Here is a 17,793-nt window from a genome sequence, read left to right on the forward strand (position 1 = left end):
ACAGACAAGTAAATACACATTTTTAACAACTGAAAACAGCTGAATTTAGTTTTGTGGCAACTCTAACCAGTGTAAACTCCAAGAGCATGAGGTTAAAGAAGAAGAAAAAGAGTGCTTAATATCCCTAAGTTCCAAAACACCTGCTCCTGCAACAGGAAACCCACTGCTGCAGCTGTGGCCAGCTTGCTGGAAAACAGCTTTGCAGAATGGTCCCTGATGGACAACATGTACCAACAATATGCCCCAGAGGCCAGCTGTGTGCTGGCCACATTAGTAAGAGCACAGACAACTGGCAGACAGAAGTTGATATCATTCTCAACTGCTTTGCACTGTGCCCTTTCTGCAGTCCCACAAATGCAGTGTTGGGCTCCCCTCTGTGCAGGAGAGTATCGAACAGGAGAAGGTCACTACAACAGCCAAGGGGCCAGAGCTCACAGCAAACAAAAAGGGTCTGAGCAGGCTGGGTTTGTTCAGTCCATATCTGGAAGGGGTTAACAAAGATGAGATCACACTCTCCTCAGAGGCACACAGTGAAAGGACAACGAGAAATTTTCTCCTGCAAGTGTGCTGAAGCACTGAAACGGAGTTTGTAGAAATATCCTAGGAAATACTCAAAATTTACTCAGACAGTGCCCTGAGAACCCAGTATGGCTTTGAACCTGGCCCCTAATGAAAGAGAGTCAAAAATATTTTGGACTTAAGACCTCCTGAGAGAGGTCACTTTTAACATTATTCTGCAATTCCTGCAAGTGCACAGGGTAAAATAACCTGTGAAATGTCTGCAGCGTACATGTTAAAATATCAAACAACACTAGGGAGAGGATAAAAATACATTTCCCAACTGCTTTGTGGTGAGGATCTGATCAAATATGTGCATTAGAAAGAAGACAAAGCATTTATGAAAGAGGGATATTAAATAAACTGACTACAAGGAGATCCAGAGCTCCTCTCAGCTGGGAGGTCTGTGGTTAAAAGCAAATGTGTATTTCACAGAAGAGATGTGTGGCAAGATGAACCAAGGCACATGAATAATTGAACTCACTATTTTCTGACCACCAAGTATCTCCCAAAGCCACTTCAAGTCCCGTGGTTTGAAGACGATGAGAACAACAGTGGTATTGGGGTCGTAGTGGATGGGATCTGAGAAGATAGATTCGGGGTAAGAAAGGCGGAAAGTCGTCCTCCTCCCAACATCCTCTTCGTACCCTATCACAGGGCCATTATTCATTCTGCAGAGGACAGAGGCACAGAGACATCAGTGACTGCCCCATCCGTGTTCCTACTGTGCAGTGGCTGCCACACGTGTTATTAGTCTGCAGGACAGACACTGTGTCTGGGTACAGGAAAGTTCAGCAGCCCAGCATTTACGTATCACGTTACACAGCAGAGGAGCAATTATCAGGTGCGCTCATCCTCTAAACTCAGAGGGATCAAGCACACATGGGAACGTGGCCAAGGTGGTTTAGAATACAGTCACACAATTGCTTATCATGTGTCACTTGACAGAAGGCAAGTCTTCTGATTTGGCTCCAACACACACACACACACGAGAAGGGCAGAGAGAGTACCTGACCCTGGAGAATTACCCATTGCTCTGTGTACACAAAATGAAAAGGAGATAGCACTTACCTTATTATGACATCATACGAGTCAATTTTCTCCCCTAATGTCTTATTTCGAAGTACTCCTCCATTACCAACCACAACGCACCGTCGACAGGGAATGCTGTGGAACAAAGAGAAGTTTTGATATTCGTGACTTCCCTGGCTTCATAGTATCAATGATACTTCTGCATGTTAACTGGCTTCTTTTCTACGTGAGGTCCTGTATCTTTTGCAGCCCTTGGCCCCTACAAAGCAGATTCAATCCCATCTCATGTACTATGGCTGCTTTAAAAAAAAAAAAAAAAAAAAAAAAAACCACAACTATTTCAGGGACTGACAAAGTCAGTAACTGGCTTCTCTCCTGTGAGACTGTTTTTACACATCTTTTTCTAGTGGTCTGCTGCTTCAGATCATCTAACCAGTTCGTGATATGGGTGCCATTTGATAAATTATTTGCCACACTCCTTCAAACCTGTCCCAGTCTAGAAAAGCTAACTCAACATTAAGGTGCTTCTGCAGTATTATACAACTCCACTGTCGGAACCCAAAGTGTCCCTCAGACACTCTTGCATGTTCCGGGCCCAGGTCAGAAGCATCTGAGACCCTGGCAGGCAGCCGGAAACCCCTGTGGCTTTGAATCTGATCCATGGAACAATTTACCAACCTTGCAGGAAGAACAAGAAATCACAAAAGTTTAGATATTATAATAGAAGTAGTCACAAAGTGAAAGGAAGGATTTTTGAGTGCTGTACAGGGGGGTTTTAGGTCTTGTACAGAGGGGTCTGAGTTTTGTACATGGGTGTCAGAAGTTCTAAGATGGAGGGATTTGGGCGTGCCCTGTCCTCCTTCTTTCTCCTTCCTATCCTCCATGTTCATGGTGATGTTGGCACTCACAGATTGGTTTAGAGTAGAAAGTCACCATTCAGTATAGGTAATAGGCATTGGGGAAAAGCTATAAACATTTAACACGTAATCTATAATATAAAAGATGGCACCAGCCCCCTGGGCAGTCAGAGGCTGTCAGAGACAGTGTCAGTGTGTGTGTGTGTTTGCCTTTGTCTGACCTGCTGAATGGACCACAGCAGTTCAGGAAGAAAATCTTTTAGATAACATACAATAAACTACCTTGGGACCGGACGACTGAAGACTACTGAGTCTTTCTTTGAAGGCCCGGGTTGAAGGAGAGACTTTTCCACCTCTTGGGGTCACCTCAATCTGGGGGTGAGCCCCGTCACTCCACATTTCCAACACAAGCTAAAAGCAGCAAAATTTATGTTCACAAATCACCTTACAGGCCTATGGACTGTACATGTGAAAAATCTTAGCCCAATGACACATGACAGCTTTTCAAATGAATATGGTGTGGATTTTTCTCCCCCTACTTAAAAGGTGCTGTCAAAACATGTTTATACAAGTGATGTGTGTGCTGTCATAATGTAACAAGATGGATTCCTTGATTAAAGGTTGCATTCTCCTATCAGATTCAAATTAGACAGCATTACTAGGCCTATAAAATACCATGTGCTAAAAAAATAAGATGTTATACTACTTTTTGAATTTACAAAAGAGAAATTTTGAATTTCCAATACATCCAGAGATAAAAAGCATGCAAAATAGGTATTGTGGAGATGTTAAACTTATGAAAGTAAATTCTAAGGGTAAGATATTCAAAGTTATCACAGTTTTTTTCAGTGCATATTTAGCTTTTACCATCTTGTTTCAATGCTAGTAAAACGTGCTAAAAAAAGGGGGGGGAGCTCACAGACTGGCTTGCTGGTTTTTTTACTCAGTATGTTTTGCCTTTTTAGGAAAGTTTTAAATCAAATATATAAGACTGTAAACTCCTTTCAGAATAAGCACATCATTTTTTGTTGTTGTAAAAAATGCCTCTTTATTTAGAGCAAAAGCCATTCAATTTGGTTGCAGCAGGAACAATGAGAAAATATGAGTCACCTCACAGTAACACCCCATTCCTTTAATTCTTTCTTCAAGTAAGAAAAAGGCTCTATGCCACTTCTTGCTCCAGGTTCAGGACACCAAAACTGTGTCCCAAAAACCACTACAATTTATACTGAATTCCCAGCATGGCACTTCATGCAGACTAATTAACTTCTTTCTCCTCAAATAGTTCAACCTGTTTTTTCATCTCAGTGTTACTATTCAACATCAATGAAAACAGCTGATTCCAGCCAGGAGTGAGCAACATCTCAACGTACAAAGCAGTTCCCTCAAACACACACACACACACACACACACACACATATATATATATATAACCAGTGCTCTAAATGCAGCTTTCAGGATTGGGTGACATGAAAAAAGCTGGCATACCTTTCTCTACTGTTTCCTGAACAGCTTAGTAGAAGGCAAGCATTCATTAAATGACTTCCAGCTAATACCATAACTCATGTGACCAGGTATCATGAAAATCAGAGGGGTGATAACCTGTTATACCATTCAGTCTGCAGTACACTCATTCCTTCTACACCCCTAAATCCCTTCCCTCTCTACTCCTTTTGCCCATTCATTTTCCGTTTTATTTTTCTATCTAGTTTGAAAGTATCTTAAGAAAGCAGGCTGATGAACATATGCCTCTTAAAATTTACAGCAGGAGTAAGAAAGCAGAAGTTGCCCTTTTCCTGAATTACACCTTGTTGCTTACAGCTATAGCTTAGAGCTCAAAATAAGGAAGGAAAAGTGAAAACTGGATGAAAAAATCTGATCAGTAAGTGATGAAGGTGGAGTGAGTGAGAGAGGCAAAAAGCACAGGATTAGCATATGGTTGTATCATGTGTCCTGGCATCTACTTTGAGGCAACGCTGCTTTTTCTGTTCCTTGTAGATGAGCTTAAAGTAATTCCTTATTACTTACCTTTCAACTTTTAGAAGAGGTGATTTAAGATACTTGCTCAGTAAGCTAATCTCTAGCAATTGAAACAATGCCTTCCACTCTGGTATACAATTAAGAGATCTTTGCTTTCTCCTCTCTCTAGTCAGGATGCAGCAGGACACACTCAGGGCAGGGAGGGCAAAATAAAATGTGACTTCAGAGCTGAGCAACTGAGGTTTGCTCAGCTACAGAAGTTGTGTAGCTGTTCTCAAGTAAAATTCAAGTTTTTTTCTTACTGATGAATGCAGACTAGATTTTGTTTATGACTAAGAGATGACTAGTACTCCTTGGACAGAAAACAGAGTGAAATTTGAAGTTTGATTAAGTTTTTGAATTACAGTGCCCTTTATAACATGCATACTCAAAAACAAAGTTAGCAGCTGCCATCAAATACCCAATAAAGAATCTAAAATTAGTATTTGAACTTTTGAAATGGGTAAAGTCAACATGCAGATCAAATATGCCCGAAGAAGTGTACACAAGTACAGTCAAACAAATGAAAACAAACAGTAGTACTGAGCCCACTAACAACAATAAGCAGGGAGGGAAACTGTTTATGTTAAAAATCAACGCATAGTCTCATAGAAAACAAACATATGACATAGAGATAAAAAATATGTTGCAAGGCTAAACTGCATTTAAAGGTTCTTAAGTTAAATAAACTGATCTGTACTTACAGCAGATCAGAGGTCAACACACCAATTTTCAGCAGACTGTTACTTCCAGATACTTTAACAACCTCACCTCTTAAAATTTCCTTTTCCTGTTTTCAAATTGAACAACCCCAAACATGCACCCTTTCTCCAAGTCAATATATTGACAAGAAAAGAAATTAGTTTAGATATCCTTAAACGACATTGGCTGTGCTACAACTAAAATTTAATAGATTGCAATGTCTGGATATTCAGTAGAACAATGTTTGTGACAGTGAAAAATATTAATACCTTGGCTGTACCAATAGCTGTAGGAAAGGTCTGAGTGAGAAATGGACTGCCTTTATATGTCAGAGATCTACTAAGAATAAAAACAGATCCCAATGCAAACACCATGGTAACTGATCTCCAATGTCTGCAGGCAGTAGTCACTCAAACCATTGCCCCATTCAGGTGATGCACAAGAGCCTCAATCTCAAGGCCAGGCCTTGGCTTATGTATTTTGTTTATATGGTGAAATGCCAAAAAAAACATTTTCCTAGTCTATAGAAGAAAAATATTGCTAAATGGAAATGTAGCCTCTAAAGGTCAGAAGGTTTGCATCCTCCACATTCCATTGAAATACTGTGTCAGAGGAAAAAGAAAAGATCTCAGACTCCGCACCTTTAACACACCCCCATTGTCACTTGAGGAATGCAAATTATTTCCTTCGAGGTTATTTGGTGAAAAGAGGATGCAAAGGTCATATTTTGTTGACTCAGTACTGTGTAAATGCATTTGTAAGAACTGTTGAGCTCAGAGTCCTTAGAGCACTCAGCAAGGAATTGAAGTCACAATCGAACTGAAGTCAGTGATACTGTTCATTTCCAAACTCTTTTGGAGAGCTACACCTTTACAAATTTGACCTTAGTCTGGAAAAGGACACTGTTTGGGAAAAAAAAAAAAAAAAAAACAAAAACAACTTTGTGCCTCACTCTGTACAGATTTACCTAAGTTGTGCACAAGCACAGCTATATAAGCACCACAGACTTCGTGCTTATCTAGCCTAATATTTGTCTGCCTTAAAAAACGTTTATAGGGAAATCTGATTTGTGTTCTGCCAAGAAGGCTGAATTGGACAACAGCATAACAGAGCTGCTTAATAATTCTCTATTACTGGAGAACGTTGTTAGGATTAATTCCCAAAGAGTTTCACTTTTAAAAGCCACTATATCTCAGTGAAATATATGTGTAACAACTCTTCCCGACTACAGTGATTCATGCCCTAAGAGTGCTGTACACAAAAACTGATGGATCTAGAAAGAATATATTGCATGAAGTCATTGCCTGCTTGATTTGTTTGTATTGCTACCTATTAAATAGTAATAGGTCACATTTTGCTTCAGTACCACTGAAGTATGTTACTTTTAATAAAATGAAGCATACTTCCCAGAACTACTAACCATATCTACATCTCAGAGGATCTACATTTAAAGGATGAATACCAATTTCCTCACTTTTCATCTACAGGACAAGCACTTCCATTTAAAAGGTACAAGCATCTCTGCTTTACAGCACAAACAATTACAGTCTTGAACTTATGGTTTCAGGGAATTTCTAATATAACATTTGGCATTCTCCTTCAAACTCCAGACAGAAGAGCAGCTTCTGTCAGCCAATTCTGTATAAATTTACCCCATTATACACCCTTGACAGAAAATACAGAGTTTTACTTTTTTCCTTCCTTTTCTTAAGAGTAAACTTGAATATCCTAGAAACAGACTTAACACAGAGAAAGGAAGGAGTACAGTAGGGAAAAAAGATAAAAACTCTGTATTAAAACAAATCCTTAGGTTTGGACATATTCCACCCAAGTTTAATTAAACTGTGATCCTAACATTTGGCTTCAAGCAGCAATCTTTAATGATCTCTGTAATTAAAAAACAAAAACAAGTACAGCCAAGCTCAGTGTTATTTGCATTCAACTCTATTAAGAAATCTGTATATTAACATCACATCTGGCAGGCTGGCAGCCCATTTGCTAGACTGCAAATCTAAGGAATCATTTGCATCACTTTGTAAACACAAGACTTTAGTCTACTTGCCAACCCTAAAAAGCCAAGCAAAAAACAAGACACATAAACAAAAAGGCTCTCCAAAACAAACCAAAACCTCTGTCAGATGTGGCTTCCAACAAGAGATTTAATCTAATTAAAGATTTAATCTAATTTAATCTATCTAATCCATGGGAAGCAAGTTATCTAAGGCATGCTCCCTTCCATGCCACACCCTAGTTACTCCCAGAAGGACAGACAGCCTTTCCTGTCTTCCTAGGTCTCCCTCATCCACAAGGAAAAGGAAGTTGAGTGTAGGTAGGAACAAGGGTGCACAGTAGCCAGTGGATCAGAGGCACAGGGATATGCCCAAGATTTGTTCTGCTTACAAGCAGACATTAGTTTGCACTTGCTTATCTCAAACATTCTCCATCTTACAGTGAATTTGCTAGAGGAGGACACATTCAATCTAAGTATGAAAAGATACTACAAGAAGATGGGACTGCATTCAGCTGGTGAATTTCTAAAACATTTATAAAAGGAAATCTGTAAGTTAAAGCTCCTTCACAGAATAATTTTTCTTACATGCTGTTACTACTGAAGTGTAAAACCAAGCCTACTGAAACCTTGGAATCAGCTACACACTGCTTGGACCCTGTAATTCTGCTCTAACTACGTGTCTTGACTAATTTGAGCAATTTCGGGATAACCCCACAGACATTCCTTTTCAGGTAAGTACTAAATATTAAAAATGTAACTAACAGAAACAGTAGCAAATAAACCATCTCACCTGTCTTCTTCACTGGAAAGGCCACAGTTCTGCAGTCTTGAAAGGGCTAAACGAAAAAATTGCTCTAAAAAGCAAATATAAACAAGATTAATGAAAACACTCAGTATTTGCGATACGAAATAAGTATGCCACCGTGACCACAATGTTTTTAAACACAGTGGTGCACTGTGCATAAAAACATCAAAGTAAGAACATTTGGAACTTAGCACCACAGATCAACCAATGATGCCAAAGAAGTTGAGGATTATCACAGCTCCACTCGGAGTTTTTTCTGCCTCAAAATACAAAACAGCATGATATCTGTATTAAAAAAAAAAATCTTAGTTACAGTAAATAAGAAGTGGAAGCATTTCCAAGATCCACATCCTAACTCACTTTGGTTTTTCTTCTACCCACCTTCAGCTGACTCAAGAGGGTTCATACAGCCAGGGACAGTAACAGCATTACATATCTTTGGAGAAGACACAATCAATGTGGCAAAGCTAGACAGATTCACCTTCCCAGCCCACCCCTGGTGGGCAGGCTCCTGTTGAACACTTAATTTGCCTCAGAGGAGAAATCAACTCATTCCCAAATGTAGTTTTCCTCACTGTAACCCCAAAAGTGCAGGAAAATGCACCATCCCTGTTACCACTGATGGAGGGCAAATCAAAAGTCTAAAGCCCAGATTAGGAAGGTATACTGTTAGTGTTAGAAACTCTGAAATTTGAGAATTTACAACCCTTTCCAAAAGGGTGGCTAAGGCTCTTAGGGTGTCAGCCCTATTTACTCTGGCCTGACCAACATGGGCAGTGGGCAAGTGCCAGCAAACCCTTCCCTTCCCACAGGTCCAGCAGCCACGCAGTGTCATCAATTCCCCCCTGTGGCCCCTTCCACAGCAGAAGCAGCCAGCTCAGTGTCGTGGTTTAGCCCCAGATGGCAATTAAGTGCCACACAGCCACTTAGTCTCCACCATTTGACAGGTAGGAGAACCAGAAAAAGGTAAAATTTGTATGCAAAAGGAAAGAGAAAGGGGAATAAAACCCAAGAAAAACAAGTGATGTAGAATGCAATTGCTCACCACCTATTGACAGATGCCAGTTCCCAGGCAGCAACCAGCCCCTCCTGGACAATCCCCTGCCAGTTTATGTACTGACATGTTCTATGGCACAGAACAGCCATTTTGCAGCTGGGGTCAATTGTCCTGGCAATCTTCCCTTCAGCTTCTTGTACACCTGCTCACTGGCAGAGCATGGGAAACTGAGAAGTCCTTGACTCAGAAAAAGCACTACTTCGCAACTATTAAAACATCCATGTGTTGTCAACATTTATTCTCATGCTGAATCCCAAACACAGCACTGTACCACCTACTAAGAAGAAAATTAACTCTATTCCAGTCAAAACCAGGACAGTAAAAGGAAAATTTCATTGATGTAACCACCTAAACCTGAGGATTTGTGCCTCAGTAGGACTCTGGATTCCAGCCAGCTTAGATGCACTGATTGAAACCCATCACACTGACTCAGTATTTCCCCCAGCAAATCATAGCTGAGTATCTTTAGCACTCCAGCCCACATACAAACAGAAGGAAGCTGAATAAGGTCCACTCTTCCTCACTCACACCTTTCTGGAGCTTCTCTACTAAAAGGGGCAACCCCAACCCAGTGTTTTACTTGTTAAAATAGGAAGGTGTCAGGTCAGAGGGACCAAACAAAACCATTAAGACACTGCTACACACCCCAAAAGGATTGGCATCAGTGCACAGGAAAGATCATGGCCACAGATTCAGGTGGCTTTACAAACCATTTAGGTATTTCTGATTAAAAATAAGGAACATGGGAAATACAAACCTGCTCTCTTTATTCCATAAGGTAGTTCAAACTTATTGCTCCCTTGGAACTCTGCCACTCTGATAAAATCATTAGCGCACAGGAAGGGGTATATTTTGTCAACACTGATGAAGAAAAAAAGGAAGAAGTTTCAAAATCCCATGATGTACCTGCATAAGCCAGTAAGTCATGCAAGTACTTTGTAAAAAGCTCTCTTTATCCTACTATTAGCATTTTTATTGTATTATCATCCATTTTTAAAAGAAAAAAAAATCCATGAACACACGGAAAGCAAACAGATGATGGAAAAGGGTAAGATCTTGTAACAGAAAATACAGGCAAAGAGTGAGATAAAAAGATTTGTCTATTTGTACAATGTATATAGACTCATTTAAATTGTGTGACTGAAAGCTTATACCACGAGACCACATATTGAAGAGAATACATAACCCAAGAAGACAGTGAATAACTTCAGGTTTGAAAAGTACATAATAGAAATAGAAAGGAAAACTAAGATTTATTATTGCACACAGCAATTTAATAAATAAGAATAGGGTTTGAAGCAAGGTGCTTTAAATTGAAAATACCATCTCCTGATTTGAGCTGCACTCCTATTTCAAACAAGTGACACTATATGACTGTGTTGACATTAGTAAGTTGTTTGGGGCAACAGGGGTGTATCCAAGCAGCAAAAAAGTATGGAGCTCTCATGTCCACATTACGTGCATCTTGGGTATTTTATATTTAACTCTGGAAGGGTCCCAGCCCTCCGCAGCTGCAGCACACGGACTGTGCTCCTGCAGTGCATCTCCTGGCTTAAACAGATGCCTGAAAGGATCCCAGTGCATTCACACCAGGGCCACCCTGGGATGAGAAGCACAGTGTGTGGGGATCACAAGGAGGTTTGCCTCAAAAGCCCATTCTTCCTGCAAACTAGAACACAATGGCATTATACCTTGTGTCAAGCTAAAAGAATGGGTCACTTTTTTTGTTGAAAGACAGGAACCACGGAAAAGAGTCTCTCATAGCAGGGAAAGGTCTCTTACTGCCTTAGTGCCAAGTCCACCCAAATGAGTGAACAGCAGACAAACATGTCACATGCTCCCATGCCCTTGGCTTCACATTTGAATTAACTAAGCACACACTGAGTGTACTGGTTGACTTTGTAATGATCCTGCATATTAGGTCTTAGACTAAAATGTTAACACAGAAGTATATAGTCATTAGAAAACCTAATGTTAATAATAAAAAGCCCCAGTTCAGCACATGACTTGTTTGTCCACTAAGAATATTAACAGCTGTTAAGAAAACATTCTTTCAGTTTCCCAACTCAACTATCTCATTCCTTAAGCTCTATGTATTCAGAAGATACTGACAGTAAAAAGGGAAAAAAAAAAAACCAAAAACAAAACACTACAGCTCACAGACCAAGAAATGGCCATAGCTTAACTAAATACCCATATTAAATTTAGTAACCTGCTTTGCTGTTCAGAAACAACTGCTAAGCTTAGACGTAATAAATAATTTACCTACAGAGAAAAGATACTCAATTCTAGCTTTTCTAGCTCTGGTTCCTTTCCAATAAATAATTCTGCAAGGTTAGAAATCCTTTCAACCTCCCCAGGTATTACCAAAATGCACAGAACAGATCTTCAGTTCATGCAAACTGTCTCTATAAAGAAGTTACAGAAATGTGTGAGACGGTCCTAGCTGCGCACGTACCTTCTTCTTCCTGCGTACCTCTGAGCCCATTCCTGCCCCTCTGCTGAACACTAGAGCTACCCTGCTGCACCCAACACACAGCCTGGGCACAATCCATGGGCAAGGGAATTAGAACCACCTCGCCAGACCAGGACCTAACTAAAACTCAAAGGCTACAAGTCTGCTTTGGGTGGCACAAAGTTTACAGGCTTCTATGTGCTTTAAACCACAACAACACTGAAATTATAGCCACATTTTCTTATATACAAAAAGCACCAGGGAAAAAAAAAGCCACAGTGTCTTTGTGCAGAGGTTTAAGACTCCTTCAGCCAGTTCTTGGTCCAATCTTTCCAAGCTTTCTCAGGGCACTACTCAGTGTTTGCTCCAAAATGTGTAAATAGCCCAGTTCTACCTCAATCAACACAACTGTTCCTTCCCTGTTGCATCCCGGAGTTTGGGTTTAGATGAGGGTTTTTAATTTATGTTAAAATAAGTCAAGTGCTGTAATCCCGCGTTTCCCCCGCGTTGTTCCCCCCCCGCGGTTTCTGGCCCCACGCTGCCTGTTGCCGGATTCTTACCCCTGTGCCGCTCCTGTAAGCACCCTGCCGTCCGGCCCCGGGAAGCCCCGTGCTGGCCGCCCCGAGCCACACGGTCCCGCTCAGCCCGCTCTGGCTCGGTGCCCGCCCCTGCGGGGTTCTCTGGTTGGTCGCTGTTGCTGACGTCACCGCTACGGCAGCCACCCCTATTGGCCGGCAGGCCGTGGATCCTCTCGCCCCACCCCTCTATAAAGCCCTATCCCGCCGGCAGTCAGACGCCATTTTCTCCCATGCGAGTGCCGGGAGCGGTCGCGTCTTTCCATCGAACCGCGCCACGTGACCAATATACCGTTCCTGCCAAGCACGGAGTAAATGGACAAATTCCTTCCTCTTTGCCGGGTCCCTAGCGCACGGTAACAGAGGCTGGCCAGCCCACGCGCCCGAGACACGGAGCCGTGTCCGGGAACCCGTGGCAGCAAACCCCGGCAGCACGTGGAAGCTACGCCACAGCCGGGCTCCCAAGAGCTGCGTGCAGCCGGGGAGAGCAAAACTTCCCCTCCTCAATTCTCATGGAAGACTCACCCCAGTAAAGATTCAAATGCTGGTTTCAGAATACAAGTGTCCAATGCATTCCTCCTCTCTACAGCCATAGGTGGCAGCCTGCAAAAAACAATTCCAAATAAATAGCAAAACCAAGAACGGGTAGCAGAAACAAGGTAAGGGAAGTTGGACAAATCAAATTAGTAAAAGCTGACTACTGAGTTAAGACCACACCAAGATTTCATTATTCCCTCCCACTGTGTGATAGAGATGAAACTTTCTCACTGCAGCAAAATTACTTTTACTAGCAAAGGCTTTTATATCACACAGCTGCTCCAAGGGGGCCATGACCTCCCCTCTGCTCAGCATGTATCAAAGCAGGCATAATATGAAGTGAGAACTGAGGCCCACCTCCAGAGAAGCAGGACTCCTGGGCTCAATCACCCCTGCAGCCATTCCAGATAGCATCCCCATCACTCCTCAGGGAGGAGACAAAGTCTTGTTTGGAGAAGGAAATAGGGTACTTTAATGAAAATCAGAGTCTTTGGGGATAAGTCATTCCACTCATAATAAGGCTAAGACTTGCACTTCTAAGCACATTCCTGACTTGAAGATTTAGCCCAATTAATCCCAAATATGAAGCCCAGAAGGGAAGGTAAAGTTCAGTGTGAGCAACACATACTGCAGGATTGCATTAAGGACAGAAGGATGAAACCACTACATTAGAACCATGAGCCAAAGAGACCATTAAGGTTAACTAATTTTGGTAACCTCAAGTTCTTACATGAATACTGACGCTGAGAAAGCACCCTGTGAAATCTATCAGCTGGCCACCTTGTTGCTTTCCAGCATCAGCCTCACAGATGGCATTTTGCAGCACAGCTTCAGAGAGAAGAGAGGACTGCTTTCAAGTTTTAGAATGGGTGCTTATTAGTCTCACAAATGTAACTGCAGGAAGTCACAAGCACAAGAGCTGCCTACACACACACTTGAACACAACAGGTGAAAGACACTTATGTTTAGTAAGTTTTAAGCACTGAAGTTGCCCTCCAAGCTGTGCTAACTTTATTCAGGTATAATTCAGAATTGCACAGATTTGAAAATTGTAAGCCAATGTCCTTCCAACAATTCACTGCTTGATAGAGACAGTTATTGAAAGTGGCCATAAATATTAAACAGACACTGGAAGCATAATATGGACAAATTCCTTTTTGACAAACACCTTACCACTGTGTTTATAACAGGAACAGCCACCGGATGCAAGTGTACAATTGAGCAGGTAGCCTATCAAAAAAAGGCTACAGATTTTAGCCTCAATCCCTCCCACCTATCCAAAACCAAAAGAAAACAACAACCCCACCACAAAAATACTGAACTGCTGAACTTACTGATTGTAACTGATTGTAACTCCACTAGTCACATAGGAAGGAGAAGCCCTCACAGAGGAAGTCTGTCCATAAAAACTAAGCCTGCAAAAAGGGAAATGTCACAACACTGTGGTTTGCTGTAAATAGAAACCACAACAGAAAGCTATTTGTATCAATTGTACACCATAAACAAGATAAAAGGGAGCACATTAACCACTACTTTTAACAATTATCACTTATCTTCATAACAGTGTGGTCAGTCCTGGTCACAGCTGTGCAAAGACCAATGGAAACTCAACTTCTTCATTCAAGTAAGTCCCCCACATTTTAGGTCCCAAGCCACTTGTCCCATGAGCCTGGAGACAGTAAAGTCTCACCGACTTCACGGAGTGCTGCTGGGCCTCAACAAATCACCTTTTCCAAAGGTGCCCCCTGCACCTGCAGTTACTCCCATGTGTGGAAAAGGCCTCTCCCACATCACTTATCAGACATTTAATAGAACAAACTAACACTAAATCCATATGAGGTAGAGGGAGATGTGGGCACCTTATTTCTGTACTTTAAGTAACTCCTCACCTGAACACCTATTTTCATGAACCTCAGATGGGCTCCCTACTACTGAGGTCCTGACCTCTCCACACAACCAGGCTCAAATTAATTACTAGGTTTGAAAGTGACACAGAAGAACAGGTAACAGGACAAAACAATCATATAGATTTCCTCAGAGTACTAAAAGACCTCAACCACAAAACACAGAGTACTAATCACTTATGATGACTACTAGTAACACTTATGGAGCAGCACAAGAACTCACAGCCACATCTCTCATACAGCCATGAAGTGTCTGCACTCTGAATGAACAAAGCATCACCATACCAGTAGAAGTTATTTCTCCACAGATTTCCATGCAGGATACCATACATAACAGCAGCAGCCAGGATAAAAACCAGAAGGATTCGTTTCATGACTGATAAACCTGAAACATAAGAAAAACAAAACAAGAAACTGAAACACAAGATGAACTAATGCATGAACTTTCTCTAAAGCATTTGGAAACCTACAAGAGAGAAGTTATTGTTATTACAGACATTCTCTACTACCAGAAGTCTGATAGGTGATCCCTCCACTTTGGCTTCTCACAAAGACCCAGTGCCAGGAGCTGAATGCTGCTTTGCACCTACCATGTGTGTGTTCTCTGCAAAGAAGCATGGGTTCACTCTAGGTTCTCTCTGAGGCCACGTGAGAGTAGAACTCTTCTGTCCACTGGCAGCCCAAAGAAACCAGCTGGCCTTTATAGGTACCTGTGCTTCTCCTGTTTCTTGTGCCACGCACTATCAATTTCCATAATTACACAGTTAAACAAACACTGGCACAGTGCAGGTGGCAGATAGGCTGATGCTGATGAAACAGAACAGGGTATGAGCTGCCAGAAATTTCTACTGCCTTTTTTAGGATCACTGAATGTTCTTGGAAGTCCAGTTTTGACATTTAAAGCTGCACTGAAACTATCTGCTTATGCCTGCACAGTCTTCAGCTACTGACACAAGTCAAACTTCATTGCTCAAGCAACAGAGAAATGTTATTTTCACACATTACAAAGTGAGGAAGAAAACCTAGGATCCCATCTATTGAACTTGAGCAATTATGGAGAAATATCAGAGAAAGTGTCTATTTTTCAAATAGAGTCTTCACCTCATTGCACAGTCTAGTAAAAGAAAAGCAGAGAAATATCAGAAACTCATATATCTGGCAAGACAGACTCAAGGAAAATCAAGTCCTATATTGCTCACATCTTACACAGTGAGAAGCCTTTTCAGTAGCTATGAATGAACTGTTGTTGCTTAATCTTGTGAAAGTCCAAAATAGCCATTCCAGCCACAAGTTACCATGGAAATTTACTTGACAGGTACAGCTTGCTTCTATTCCACTTCTCCCCTAACAGTGTCATGATTAATTTACTTATAAGCACTACTTCCTTATTTTTCTCCACTCGTATCTTTCACCAGAATTTAGTTGTAGAGTTAGAGATGGGGTTTTATAACAGCACCTACCAGTAACAAAGCCATGCAATGAACCAGGTAGAATCTTATCAACCTTAAGTATAGCCTACAGGCTATCCTGCTCTGTTCTGGAAGAGATACTTCATAGGCTGCAGCTGTTGCAATTCCAACTTTCAGCTCTGTTTGGGAAGTAGCACTGCCACTTATCAGCTCCAATTCTCTTGACTGTACTTGAAGAATCGCTGCAAATTTCTCTTGACAGTCACTCTCAGCTTCTAGAACAACATCTAATTTTTTGCAGTAATTCAGTAAGAGTTTTTCCCTAAAACTCCAAAAATAAGAGGAAAACTCACCTACTGAGTTCAATCGTGTCATTAACAGCAGCTGGCTCATAATCTTGAGTGCCATGACAAGACACATACACGACAGGACAAGTGAAGGATCAGGTCCAGCAGCATGGGTTTATGAAAGGCAGGTGTGGCTTGACCAACCTGATCTCCTTGTATGACAGGAATGCACAGATGATGAAGGAAAGGCTGTGTATGCTGGGTACCAAATCCTTCATAAAGCCTTAGACAACATTTCCCAAAGCATTCTCCTGGACAAACTGGCTGCTCATGGTTTGGATGGGCATGCCCTTCACTGGGGAAAAAGCTGGCTGGCTGAGCTCAAACACAGGTGGGGAACAGAGTTACATCCAACTGGCAGCCAGTCAGTAGTGGGGTTCCCAGGGCTCAGTCCTGTTTAATGTTTTTAAAGAAAAGACATGGTCTGGACAAGGGGATTGAGTGCACCCTGTCGGTTTGCAGGTAACAAGCTGAGTGGGAGTGTTGGTCTGCTGGAGTGCAGGAAGGCTCTGCAGATCTGGACAAGCTGGATCAATGTGCCAAGGCCAGCTGGAGGAGGTTCAACAAGGCCAAGTTGAACTCCTCTGTCTGGGTCACAACCTCAAGCAGCACTACAGGTTGGGGGAAGAGTGGCTGGAAAGCTGCCTGGCAGAAAAGAACCTGGGTGTGCTGGTCAGCATTGGCTGAACAAGAGCCAGTGCATGCCCACATAGCCAGGAAGGCCAATGACATCCTGGCCTGGATCAGCAAGTGTGGCCAGTGAGAGGAGGGAAGAGATCACTCCCTTCTCTGTTCTCAGGACTGGTGAGGCTGCACCTTGAACCCTGTGTTCAGTTTTGGGCCCCTGACTGCAAGACAGAGACTGAGGTGCTGGAGAAGTCCAGAGAAGGACAAAGCTGCTGAAGTGTCTGGAGAAGCAGCAGCTCAGTGGGACCTTGTCACTCTCTACACCACCTGAAATGGATTTGTAGCAAGGTGGGTGTCAGTCTCTTCTCCCAGGCAGCAAGTGACAGGACAAACAGAAACAACCTCAAGTTGCACCATCGGGCATTTAAATTAGGTGTCAGAAAAAAAAAAAATTCTGAAGGGGTTGTCAAGCACTGAACAGTCAGCCCAGGGAAGTGGTTGAGTCACCATTTCGGAAGGTATTTAAAAGATGCTAGGTGTGACACTTGAGGACATGTTTGAGTGGTGGATCTGGCAGTGCAGGGCTAATGGTTGGACTCCATGATCTTTTCCAACCTAAGTGATGCTATTATTTACTTGAAAAAGACACTGCATTCTCTAGTAGTTTTTTCCTTTCACTATTATTATTTTTACCCACTCCTGCTTTGAAAAGTTTTGCCAAAACATCCCACTAAAGCATTTATCCTTACTCCCTAATTCAATCAATGCAAACTTCAGGTAAACAGAACATAACAAACCAGCTCTTTAGATGAAGTTGCTAAATTAGCAACTGATTAAATTGCTGATTTTGCTGACTTCAGTGTAAGAAAGAACCTTGCTGAAGAGTCAGACCAAGAGA

At 41.9% G+C, this 17,793-nt stretch overlaps 1 protein-coding gene across 9 annotated transcripts in view; it reads right to left on the minus strand.

The window, feature by feature from the left end:
* ST3GAL6 (ST3 beta-galactoside alpha-2,3-sialyltransferase 6) overlaps window positions 1–17,793 on the minus strand; it is a 45,154-nt gene that overhangs the window by 11,007 nt on the left and 16,354 nt on the right. For 6 of the 9 annotated variants that reach the window (XM_053933486.1, XM_053933496.1, XM_053933459.1 and 3 more), the window contains exons 2-8: window positions 14,798–14,897; window positions 13,943–14,023; window positions 12,597–12,674; window positions 9,799–9,902; window positions 7,970–8,033; window positions 1,630–1,725; window positions 1,043–1,229 (exon numbers count right to left, since the gene is read on the minus strand). In XM_053933486.1, the coding sequence (XP_053789461.1) occupies window positions 1,043–1,229; window positions 1,630–1,725; window positions 7,970–8,033; window positions 9,799–9,902; window positions 12,597–12,674; window positions 13,943–14,023; window positions 14,798–14,886 (699 nt within the window). In that variant the 5' untranslated portion in view covers window positions 14,887–14,897. Of the gene's footprint in view, window positions 1–1,042; window positions 1,230–1,629; window positions 1,726–7,969; window positions 8,034–9,798; window positions 9,903–12,596; window positions 12,675–12,965; window positions 13,053–13,338; window positions 13,387–13,942; window positions 14,024–14,797; window positions 14,898–17,793 lie in introns of those variants that run through there. The other 3 variants (XM_053933513.1, XM_053933521.1, XM_053933505.1) reach the window with 3 other exon arrangements.

The sequence above is a fragment of the Vidua chalybeata genome, chromosome 2, assembly GCF_026979565.1.
Source record: "Vidua chalybeata isolate OUT-0048 chromosome 2, bVidCha1 merged haplotype, whole genome shotgun sequence".
Classification (NCBI taxonomy): Eukaryota; Metazoa; Chordata; class Aves; order Passeriformes; family Viduidae; genus Vidua; species Vidua chalybeata.